The sequence below is a fragment of the Malus domestica genome, chromosome 14 (genome assembly GCF_042453785.1).
Source record: "Malus domestica chromosome 14, GDT2T_hap1".
Taxonomy (NCBI): domain Eukaryota; kingdom Viridiplantae; phylum Streptophyta; class Magnoliopsida; order Rosales; family Rosaceae; genus Malus; species Malus domestica.
In genome coordinates this window covers 6,167,144-6,179,886 of record NC_091674.1, presented here as the reverse complement: position 1 = coordinate 6,179,886, position 12,743 = coordinate 6,167,144, and the positions used below count along the sequence as shown (strand labels likewise).

At 35.2% G+C, this 12,743-nt stretch overlaps 1 protein-coding gene across 4 annotated transcripts; it reads left to right on the top strand.

Moving 5' to 3' along the window:
• Positions 1 to 4,323: 4,323 nt before the first annotated feature.
• Positions 4,324 to 9,015, top strand: LOC108172128 (uncharacterized). Of its 4 annotated transcripts, none has more exons than XM_070811541.1 (10): positions 4,324 to 4,856; positions 5,026 to 5,069; positions 5,251 to 5,314; positions 5,416 to 5,576; positions 5,884 to 6,000; positions 6,149 to 6,252; positions 7,004 to 7,087; positions 7,266 to 7,383; positions 8,207 to 8,297; positions 8,639 to 9,015. In XM_070811541.1, exons 1-4 carry the CDS (start codon positions 4,688 to 4,690, stop codon positions 5,457 to 5,459), a joined length of 321 nt encoding a protein of 106 aa, XP_070667642.1. In that variant the 5' UTR covers positions 4,324 to 4,687; the 3' UTR covers positions 5,460 to 5,576; positions 5,884 to 6,000; positions 6,149 to 6,252; positions 7,004 to 7,087; positions 7,266 to 7,383; positions 8,207 to 8,297; positions 8,639 to 9,015. The 4 variants fall into 4 exon arrangements, 3 of the variants coding, with proteins under 3 accessions (XP_070667642.1, XP_070667643.1, XP_070667644.1); XM_070811542.1 differs by having other exon boundaries at positions 8,573 to 9,015; XR_011575200.1 differs by having other exon boundaries at positions 4,335 to 4,856; positions 5,026 to 5,088.
• Positions 9,016 to 12,743: the final 3,728 nt, after the last annotated feature.

Below are 12,743 nucleotides of genomic sequence, written 5' to 3'. Positions count from 1 at the left end.
CTTAAATGAACCCCAAATTCGCCATCTTCAGATCCTGACCGTCGGTTGGGAATATCTGATCAACGGACCCCATGACGAGTCACGTTGATGGTGGAAACAGCTGGATTCGCTTTCGGTCTTTGTGCTTGTCAGGACGGATTTGCCCCTGACATGACTGCTAATGGCCTACCTGTCCTTCTGATTGTGACCGAGGGTATATTGGGAAACATGGTCGTTTCATCTTGCATCTAGCATGGAAATGTAACCCCATTTTCCTAAATTAATTTTCTTTTCAAAGTTTGAATCACCAACGGGTAGATCATATTCTGATTTCATTTGCGGAATTAATATGACTTAAATTGAAATAAGTTTGGAACAAACAAGTTTTGTATAAATTTTTTATTTTAGTACAACGATATTTTTACACTAATAAGAGAGAGTTTGGTAAAATCACACGATGGATAGTTTAATTTGGTATCGATTTCACCATCCACGAGATTCGAATCTAAGACCTCTCACTTTCAAGTGAAGAGGAATATCACCCGACCGTAGTACTGAGTGGCTTGGTATAAAAAAATTATGAATTAACTTTTGTAATAATAGTCTTGCATGACATATTCATCTTTTTAAATTTTAGATGATACATCTAATTGCGGTGGCTCGTGTTGCGTAACTTATTGGTGCATAACTAAGTTGATATGAGCTATATAAACTTTCACAAGAGTTTCATTAGTAACTATTCATTTTGAGGTGCAGAGCCTAAGTGGCGAGCACTTACTTTAGCCAGACATAGATTGAATATAATTTATGTTTATATTGTACTTATGCATAAGGTGAGCACATTCGCTTTTGCTTATGTGGCTATTCTTCCATATGTCATTATCATCTTATTGTAGGAATCAAGAATTTGCAATCTTATTTATAAAGTATGCACTCACAAAAAGATTAAACTTATAGTCAACAAGAGTTGATTGAGTTGGTAAGGATAGTTCTCTTCGTTAAACTAACACTTAGATTTGAGTCACACTGCTAGCAATCCCTTTTGGTAGACGATTTGTAAAAACAAAATAAAAAAGGCTAAAACCCCTTTATAAGCCCTCAAAAAGACTTGTGATATATCTTAACCCTAAACTGGTATAGGCTCCCCTTTCGCTAACTTTTTGTTACAAAAAAAAAAAGGATTAATCTCACATGATTAGTTTCTTGCTATTTATCTTAATATGAACAAGTAAGAGGTTAGGTATAGTAACAATTTGTAGAGTACAAGCAACGCATAGTTAGTTGATCATACATCACTTCTAAATTCATCTAAACAAACTACATGGCAAATAAGCACTTCAATACCACATTTGACTTCCAAAAATACCCTTGTACTTGCGGAATTGTCAAATAAGGAAGAGGAGAGGGGCAAATTGGTCATGCCAAGGAGAACATTTTATTTAGCTAAATAGGATGCCCCCTGAATCGCTTTATTAAGTGGGTGGAAGGTATGTGGGGTTGGGTGGCGGTAATCATACATGGGACGGTGCGTTTTTGCCAAAAGAGCAAATTGCCAACTCAGCAATTCGGTTTCCAACTGATTGGAGATCATGTCGGCGTGGTGTGTTCACGTGCGGCCGCTTCCAGGGACACTCGCTCGTTTCGCCTATCTTGTCGCTCCTCCTCCTCGCCGTTGACCAGTAAGTTCGTCAACAGCTAAACCAACGGTGGATCGAACACGTGTAAAATTCGTCAACAGCTAAACCAACGGTGGAGTCGTACACGTGTAAAATTCGTCGACAGCTAAACCAACGGAAACGTGAAATGCATAACTACCGGCAGGCTCACAACGTGGTCACTCGTCTTTGAGCCAGTCTTCCATGAAAGTTCTCTTTTTCTCCCCCTTTTAAAACTTCTAAAACTTCTAAAACATTCTTTAGTTTTCTTTTTTAATTTTATAATCCAATATGAATCCTTATGTAATCCAATGAATCTTTAATGGATTGTAAAGGGAGTTAGCACGACAGATGGATGCAAGTAATTTTGTAGACAATGAAATATTGATAATAACTGATCACGTGATCAGCACGCGAACATATAAGTGTGACTTTAATGTTATATATAGTAATTAATTATAGGATTTTCTTATCAAAGGAACAAGGACTGAGCCATCAAAGAGCAAGAAAGGTCTAATATTGACCACAACCTTAATCCGAAGTGTTTTCTCATTTTTTGTTATCGATCATAGTTTTCTTAAGAGTAGTCTTTAAAAAAAGAGAGAAAAAGGGGGAGGGGGGGGGGGACAAAAGGACAACCGGCATGGTTATCCACTTTCCAGGCTTGGAAAGGTTATGGGAAATTTCACCTTGTTCGTTATCACAATTAAGTAGACTCATCAACTCGGAACATTGAACCCAGAACCTCTTATATTTTTGTTTATTAGGAAGCCCTACTTTGCACCCTTGCCGCTGGGCCACTTTTTGTGGTTTAATTTTCTTAAGAGTTGGGAGGCGCGACAATGTGTTTGGTTTTAACAAAATAAGAAGCAATGCAACACTATGAGGTTGAAATTTTTTTTTTTTTTTGAACAAACGATATTATCTATAGGAGAGGAAGTGACTAAGCCTCACAATGGGCTTGCAATAATGTGGTTCAAATTCGCCTTTGGCGAGAATTGAACCTAAGACCTCTCACTTACAAGTGAAGAGGAATACCACTAAACTGTAGTACTAAATTGATTGAAATTTATTTAGAACTTTATTTACTTCGCTCTCGTAATTTGATCTAACAATCAAGCACACATCAAATTTGTAGTATTGTTAATTTGTTAACACTAGAGTTTAAATTTTGAGAACTTTATTTACGTCGCTCTTGTAATTTGATCTAAAAATTCAGTTTAGACACATCGATGTCGAGAAAATTTGTCTAGTGTTGTCCATGTATCCTATCGAGGTACACCGATTATTACATTAAGCACTTAGTAGGTACAAAGAGACTCATACAAAACATTCAAAGAGTCCTCAAAAGACCTTTACATATATATTTTTTGAACTCCAACCTAGGTCTCAATGTGAATCCACCTCTGGTCGTATGATTAGTTAAATTTAACTAGTTGTAGTGAGAATGCCCGGGAAAAATACACTTTTTGGTGTAGTGAAAGACATAATTTAGTTACAAAATAGGGATCTAAATCTAAATGCACATCTTTATCCATGTGAAGAACATCTTTTCTTTTGGGGTTTTGGGGTCGGCCATCGGTCATCATCATGGCTAGTTTGGTCCCGCATGTACGCTAAAAGCAGCTCTTTTCTTTTTTAATAACCCTTCTTTTAGGCATGGCCACCTAGTCACCCACCCATCGAAGTCGAACCATGTAACGCACCAATGAATTTTTTGGGTCGAGTTCATTAGGTTTGCCTTCTTTATTTAGAAATTGTGAGCAATGGATTTATTTCTTTCGTTAATTTTCTAATTGTTTTGGTAAATTCATGGGTCCACATGTTAGCTAAATTGAAAGTATCCAACTCCCCTATAAAATTTGCAGTCATTTCATGCATGACGTAGTAACGATATAAATGTTTAAGTTGATTGTACCGGAAATTTGGTATAACCTTCCGTGTTGATAGGACAATTATCCGTCTTCACACCTGTAAGAAACATGCATTTTGTTCACAATCCCCGAAGGACCGCACCTAGTGGGTCTCCGACCCTTTACTACATGCATGGATGCAAGTTCAGAGCATTATTATATCTCCTCAGATTATTTCTTTCATTGTAAAAAAAGTTAGCAATTTGGTATTTTAAGTTCGGGTAGTTTTGATACTTTATGTATTAAGATTTTTCTATTGTTTTTCTGTATGTTTAGAGTTAGGTCTTTATGCATACACAGCTTGTTACTTGGTATAAGGGTAAAGTCATGACAAGTTTAGTCCTCCCACTGTATAATGGTCTTGGCAATTTGTAACTTCTTCTTTATACTTGTAAATTAAATAAGAATCAGAGTTTGCAATCAATTTTTCTTCTTTTCACATCCTTGATTGTTAACATGTCATCATAGCAGATTCAATCACTTGCGGCAAGTTTTAAGTAATTAGTAGTGTCACTCAGTATGATCTAATGGTAAGTTAAGTCCTACTTAAAATTTTCGCCAGTAAGAGGCAGCATTGGGGCATGCAAGCAATTCAGCAGAGCATGCCCTTAATTTCATTAGAGGGGTTCCAATTTTCATTCTTCTATATATTTCATACATACATATTGAATTTCCTACAACTATTATATTACTTTTCATTTTTTTAACGAATGAACCGTAAAACATAATTTCATGGCAGATGAAGAAAAAAATATTATACATATACTAAAACCCAAACTCGGGTGCACTGTTTTTCACTGTTCCTGAACAGTAAAAAGGGCGGAAATGCCCCTGATTTTTTTGTTTGCTTAGCTGTTTTGCTGCTGCTTCCCACAGCTAAAAGACGCCTTTGCCCTTCTAACCCATGCGTCTGTCATCCGTGTGCTTTTTGGTTCCATCATCTTTTTGGTTCTATCCTCTTATACACGTGTTGCTCACCGTTTCCCTTTTAAGGCTGCACGCGTCGATCATCGTTGAAGGCTCTGCTTCGATTTCTTCTCGACCTTTTCTTCCGTGTTTCTTTCTCTCTCCCATAGCATTTTGCTTCGTTTCGAACCTGGCTTTCTTCCTCTCTCGCACTGCCCCTTTTGTTGCTGTCTAATGTTTCCGTCTTTGTCTCGGCGCGATCATCCACCGCCGTTTTTATTGCTGGAATGGTCTTCTGCTCCTGCGAATTTCTTTGGTTCGAAAGCCTTAGGTGGCTACAAGTTTTTTCCGTTTCGATTTCATCGAAATTCATTCTTTTCCTCGCGTGATCTAGCGTTTTCGGGTGAGTTTTAGGTCTTTTTCAGTGTGCCTAATTTAATTTCTTTTTTGTGGTTTTCGATTTGCAGGTGGAGGTTGTGTTTGGATTTTTTTTTTCCTTTGATTTCGGGGTTATCTCTGTGTGCTTTGATCTTGCGTGTGGTTGTCTAATTTGATTCGATTTTTTCTTTCAGGAAACACTGGTCATACAATTTTAGAGCTTTTGTGTGCAGCGTTGGTAGCCCTTTGTGCTGAGTGTATACAATTTTTGTTTTTCCTTTTTGAGTCTTTTGTTTAAGATTTTTTTTTTATTTTTTTGGGTGGCCTTTGGTCTGCAGATTCAACTTCTGTTTAAATTTTGGTTTTTTTTTCTTTTTCTATTTTTTTTCAAATTTTGGTTGTTTTGTTTATGTGTTCAGATGCCTGATTTTCCGACAAGGCGATTCCGGCCGATGACCAGAGAACTAGACCTCGCTACTATTGGTAAACGATGCCTCTTACTCCCATGACAAATATTCAGGTATTGCATATTGGATTTAAATTCAATTTTTAGAAAACAGACAGGTAGTTCTTTGATTCTGCAGGTGAAGATAATACACATGGTAACAGAGTACTCTTGCACCTCTGAATAACGGGTCAACAACCCAACTCCAAACTAGCAAGCAACATACCATCCATAACCCTCATAAAGTCGCATGGGCCACCACCAGGAAGGCCCCTCCAAACCCTCAGCATCAGCATCTTGGTATATCTCACTCATGCTCTACTTCACAAGTTCATTGTTATTTTTCGTAATATATTCTGATTTCTAGAACTATAAATTTGGATGTGGAAATGAATTTTCTGTGCAAATTTGGATATTTGGATGTTGGTTAAAATTAGGGGAATGGCTCCGATTTTGTTAGTCAATTAATTTAATTTTTTGTTTATCTCAAGCTTCTAAATGATTTCCTGCATCATTGCTTAGTTTTACTTACTGAAATTTGAGGGGTGAATTTTTTACCTTATGAGCTCATTTGTGATTATCAAGTGCATAATTTTCTTTTGATCAGATTTCCTTTGAAGTGAATGCCAAACTGCGGTGTGATGTTCAAACTTTGTGGCCTTTTGAAATAGTTGGGAGCATAATTCATTCTACTATAGATTGTTCCCCTTTCCATTTCCATGAGGTAAAAGCTCAAATCTCTGTATTTTTGTGTTGGAGAAGTTGGTGGAACAAATTGTGCATTACTCTACATATGACCAATGTCTATGATTTTACCTATTTTGATAATGCTTGAATTATGCTTCTTGGTTTTTAATTGGGTTTTTGTGTAGTGAGTTGGATAGATAGTTCATAGCATAGGTTTGGTTGCATATCTATTGGAAAAAGAAAAACACGGAGAGGCACAACACACTGAGGATAAACTTTTTGTCTTCAGGTTAGCACTACTGCTTTTTCCTACCAGTCATAGGTGTGCTAATAGTGTTGAGAACAATGCCTAATTTAGTTTAACTTTTCTCATTTTGATAATTACCTTTTCCACTGCCTTCTTGAACTTGGAATTAGTTTGATAGCATTTTGGTTTTAAGCGTTTATAAAAGTATTTCATTCCAATGAACAAGTCATTGATCTATTAACTCTTATTTTGTTGAAGATTTAGTGCTAAAAGCTAGGAGTTACAAGTATTACATTCCATTCACCAAGTCATTGATATATTAGCTCTTATTCGCTAGAGGATTGAGATTTTAACTCTTCTCATCTTTGTTGCAGCCAATAACAAGAATAAACATTCTCCATTGCTTCGCCTGCTTCTACCAACAAATTGAAACCTAAACATTAAAATTTCATCACTATGATTTCACCCATTTATCATAAAATTGGTAGACATCACTTCATACCATCTCAGAGCAGAAATAAAGTTTTTAATTTTCTTTTACTCTGTTATTGCTCACTCTCTGTTTACTTTTCCTCAATTTAAGTCTTCAAACAAGCTACCGTTTGTAAGTCCTATCAATCTTCAATTTTTATTTTTCTTGCTTTGATTTCAATTTTTTACTACTAATTTTAATCATTTGTGTCCACTACTGATATCTTGGTATGTTAGTTTGAAAACGTGTCCCTTTGAATTGTAAAATCTGGCAAATTATTTGAAGCAATTCTGATTTCAACTTTTTGGTCTTTACAAATAGGAAGATGAGGAGACAAAAAGAAGTACAAAGGGATGGATTTAGCTTCCACTTTTGAGGTTCCAGGCATCCAAAAACTGCCGATTGGTGAGCTCAAAAAAAATAAAAAATAAAATTCTCAATTTGATATAAAGTTTGGATTTTCAAGTCGGGATTGGATTTAATTGTACATTTAATTTGATGGGTTCAATTTATATGCAAGGACTTTGCTTTTATTAATGCATAAAATACTAATTAAATTTTAATTAAGATGCTAACTTTGTAGGTACCCTGGAATTAACAATGTAGCTGGAGTTCTCTACTGGCTTAAGCACAGTAGAGAACTCAAGTACAGGTCTCTCTATTTGTTTCTCAATCCTGGAACCTCTGGCCTCCGCAAGAAGGTTCGTCTCTCTCTCTCTCTCACTTTTATTTTTTTAATTCGTAATCGAATTTCCTTTGCATAAATGCTAGATCTATTGCAATGGGGCCGCAAATCCTACCCTCTGTTTGTTACTTTGTTCCAATTCTTGCAATCAATTTTTCATCGTTTATTTGGTCAATTCTTGCATTGTTTTATTTGGTGAATTCTCGATTAACGACTGGTTCTTCTTGCTTGGTCTAATTGGGTAACTTAAGAATTTCATCTGTTGATTAAATTTCATGTGAGAATTTTTTTGTCCTCATGGATCCTTTTTTTTACCATTATTCATTTTTTTTTAATTATGTAGCCGAATGAGTTCGATATTCCTTTGGAGTCTCTGCAAGTTTAAAGTAATCTATGTTGTTGTTTTGATTGTGCGTTTTGTGACTTGCGCTATTTTAATAAGAATGTTTTCAATTTAGTGTAATCTCAATCTCAATGGGTTTTTATGATACGCCTTATCGGTGAATTTATTTACATTTTTCAATGTTGGTCTCGACGATTGTGATCACTGCACTGTGTGGATTTTGTTTGAATTCCCAAATTTTGTCGAACATTTGACAAATGCTTCTTGAATAAATTTCGAGTAAAGAACATCTAAATATGACAATTTCAAGGTTTCAAATTCATTGGAAAATATGAAATAATATTGCATAGTTTTTTATTAATGTGAAAAATTGGTACTTTTGTAGTGATATATGCTTGTGGAGAAAGTTGTAAAGTCTGATACTTTCCAGCTTTAATCTACTTTTTTCGTTGTCTTAAGGTATAGATCCCCGCATTTAATTTACTTTTTTTTTCAGGAGCAATTTGAAGGATTAAAATGTTGTCATTTGGAATAGATGATCTTGGTTTAGCAAATTGATAGTGAGATGGAACACCCCTAACTGCGTTGTAAGTTCGACTCACTCATCCTATAAGAGTTGCTTCATAATTGTAATATTCAAAACCAGATGACTTTTTCAGTTATGGTTCGATTATTATTTTCCTTCAGTTGTTATTCTTCATTTTTGATGTGGTTGCTGTTTGTGATTTCCATTCCATGTGATCCATACTCTCAGTTTTCTTTTCAGAATTCCTCTCTTTGCCTTTTCCCAATGTTAATATTTTTCTCCATGATAGAAATTTTAGGGTCTATGTTAATATTTTATTTTATTTTATAAATTTAGATCCTACAAGTTCAAGGCATTGATGATGGAATTAAATTCAACGCTGCTCATTGTTCCTTATTGTAGATAAGGTTGTACAGGAGCAAGACGTAGCACCACAGCATCGCGCGGGCAGTCTTGCTAGTATATCCTAAATCACTAAAACTATTCATTAGTTGGAGCGAGATGTTGACTTCGATTAAGTTGAAGTTTGTCGAATTTGACATGAATTTGTTGTCCAAAAAAATATTTAAATGAGGAGGGGCCCTATTATATTCCCACAAGGCCCTTGAAATGTTAGAGACGACCCAACCCGTGGAAAAGTTAACAATTTAGTGTATTTTAAATAATGAGTAGTTTTAGTATCTTACATATCAAGGTTTTGTTCAAAAGTGGGTCTTAAATACACTTTGTAACATGGTAAAAGGTTAAATCTTGACAAGATGTGGTTCTTTCGTTTGGTAGCGGTCCAAGCAATTGTAGAAATCCAATAAGTTTAGATATCATGGGCCTAGAAAAACAAAACTTACTTTAAAACCCAATAGGACATCTTATGTTGGTATAAATAAATAATTAACTTAATTAATCTTAACCTAGTCAATTAACTAACTTAATTGATTTGATCATCTTCACTAATTTCCCTAAACTCAATCTTATCGATGTGCAATCCATTAGGTTTACCGAAGTAGGTGACCTCCAACTTTCGACCGAATGAAGACATGAAGATGGAGATGAATTTGACAAGTAGAATGAATGCTAGTGCACTCTCTTGTGAATCTTGGCTTTTGTAGAGAATGAGAGAGTTTATGTAATTATGTTTCTCCAACCCAAAATAATAGCCCATTTTCTTAAGGTGGATTTCTAATGAATGGAAATGTGCGTGTATGTATAAAGTTATAAACCACACATTTTCACTCTCCCTTGCAATGAATATGATATTTTGGGTGGTGCTGGTCATACACGCTTTTTACTTTCCACATACTTTAATTTTCAGTCTTTTGATCAAATGAATTGAAGATAATTAAACAACAAAAATTAACAGGAGTACAGGAGGTAAAAAGAAGTTATTGATAGTACCACCCCGATTTTTTTTTTTTTGCTTTGACAAATCATAAATTGCATTTTACTTATCACTTATTTTGCCAGGAAATTACTCATTAAATTATTGTTATTGTTATAATTCTAATACAATTGATAACAAGTGTCGAGTGGAGGTCTAGTTTTGTATAACTTTAGAAATTGAAAAAATAAAGTTGAGGTTCAACTATAATTGGCAATAAGAAGAGTAATTCAATTACTTTTAACATGTAAGGTCCTTATTTATTTATTTTTATTTTTATTGATGTGGGATTCATACTCTCAACACGAGCTCACACGTGTGGCAAATTTTCAAACGTAACACATAGACAACACAAATCTTGTGACGTGAAACACTTGTGGCTATTAAGCTTCATATATGAGACAACTTGCTCAATACAAATCAGGTGACGTGAAACATGTGTGGCCGTTAAGCTTCAGACAATGGACAACCTGCTCTGATATCATAAAGAAAGCTAAAGTATCACTATAAAATTAATCGGTAATATGAGGGATAGTTCAATTACTTATAAGCACAAGTAAGTTCATTTCCCCGATGTGAGAAATATACTCTCAATAGAAACTTGGTTATGGATGTCTAGGTTTAACATTTTTTTATACATCCTTGCCATGTGAGATGAAATCTTCTTAATTATAAGTGAAGATAAATACACTAAACTGTATTAGTATTTATGTGGCTTGCCCCAACCGGGAGTGAGCAATGAATTGGCTCGGTACTTTTCTTTCTAAAAGTAAAATGTATAAGTGCAAAATTATAGTTTTAAAGTGACAATAACAAGTTTTAAAAATAAATACATAAATAAATAAAGGTTTTTTTAATCATAAATGGTCCCTATGATTGATTAAACTCATAATTAGGTTCCCTCACTTTCAAAATCAATCAATGTCGTCCCTGATATTTACTACCCCACATTAATTTGGTCATTCCGTTAAGATTCCGTCAACTATTATGTTAGTTTGTATGTGAGACCCACAAATCCAATGAAATGGTGACACGTGGATTACACAAATCGATAAATTTGGTCCTTCAAATTGATCTAACTCCTCATTTTGGTTTATGAGTTTCAAAAATCGATAAATTTGGTCCTTGACTTTCACTACCACACATCAATTTAGTCCTTCAGTTAAGATTTCAATATTTTTCGTTTAGGATTAATTACATAAAACTACCTCAACTATTGGGCCAATCACAGTTTCATACCATATCTTTAAAACATTTCAATGTCATACCTCATCTTACGAATTTGTTACAATTTCATACCTTCCATCAGTTTAAATAGTGACGTGGCTTGAGATGGGGCCAATTCTCTATTAAAAAATTAATTAAATATTAAAAACTAAAAAAAATAAAATCATTTAATAATTTTTTTTTCATATGGGACCCACCCCTTATCCCCCTCACCCTTTCTTCCACGCTCCCGTCTTCCCCCAACCCAAAACTAGAACCTCCCTAAACCCAGATCCCACCCGCGCCAACATCTTCCCCCCCCCCCACCCTCCCTGGCCACTCATCCCACTCCCTCACTATTCTCTTCTTTCCCTAGAAACAAACAAATTTTGAAACAAACAAACTCATAATTTTTTTTTTTTGGAGGTGATCGATTCCGCCAATTCTTTCCCCACTCTTCCCTTCTCTTCTGGCCGATTCTGTCGTCGCTTACCCCCCTCCCTGGGCCCCCGTGGCATGTCAATGGCGCTCTTTGCCTCCTTTCCCGAACCCTAAACTAAAACCCAGAAAAACCCGATCGAACTTGCTCTCCTTCGACCTTAGAACCCAAGCACAACTGCCTCCCGTCCCTTGAGCCAAAACCCACAAAACCTTGAGCAAAGCCGAAACTTTCTCTGAAACAAGCGAATTCGAAATTTAGGGTTTGGGTTTGGGTGGAATTGGGGTATTTTGTTTGAAATTGGTTATAGGGATTAATTTGGTGAGGGTGATGGGTGATGGGTGTGTAGGGGGAGGGGGAGAAGGATGAGCACCATGGGAAGGAGGTGGAGATGGAAGAAGAGAGGGTAGCGAGGGATTTTGGTTTTGGCATTGAATGAAGGTTGGGGGGACACAGATGGATGGGGAAGAAAGGGTGAGGGGGATAAGGGATGGGTCCCCCATGCAAAAAAAAATTATTAAATGATTTTATTTTTTTTAGTTTTTATTATTTAATTAATATTTTAATATTTTAATAATTTTTTAATAGAGAGTGGGCCATGTCTCAAGCCACGTCATTATTTAATAGAAGAATTGACAGACAAACTGACGAAATGTATGAAATTGTAACAAATTCGTAATATGAGGTATGACATTGAAATGTTTTAAAAATGGGGTATGAAAATGTGATTGACCCAATAGTTGAGATAATTTCATGTAATTTACCCTTTCATTTATGTGATGATGTGGTCCCACTAATCTAATCATATAGCTCCACGTGGATTAAATATAATAAACTATTTTGTTTAAGAAAGAACCAACAGACGAGTATTCCGCGTTGACATTTTTCTAACATCCATCAACCCCAACTGGAAAATAATTCAATCTAAATTCGATAAAATCAAATCCAAATTCAACTCAAATTTGATAGGATTATAACCAACTAGGAAGAATGAGGAGTGAGTTCAGAAGGCCAAGTACTTTAGTAGTGTCATGGTGCCTGCCTTTTATTTTGTTAGTATACCCTAATGAAGATGACGAAGACTTTTTTATCTTTTAGTTTTGGTTTTTAGTTTCTTATTTTGCTTTTAGTTTTCACTCTAAAAAAAAAATAGTTTCTTATAGTTAATCCACGTGGCATCGTAAGATTGAATTAGTGAGACAAAAGATATTGACGAAACTTTAACAGAATGATTAGATTGACGTGTGGTATTGAAAGTCAATGATCAAATTTATTGATTTTTAAAATTCAAGAACCAAAATGAGGAGTTGGATTAATGTCATGGGCTATTGGCGATGAAAATCATTCCTTTGTGTAATCAATGTGTCACCATTTCATTGGATTTGTAGGTTTCACAAACAAACTAACATAATAGTTAACCGAATCTTAACATAACGATCAAATTAATGTTCGGTAATGAATGTTAGAGACGAAATTAATTGGTTTTG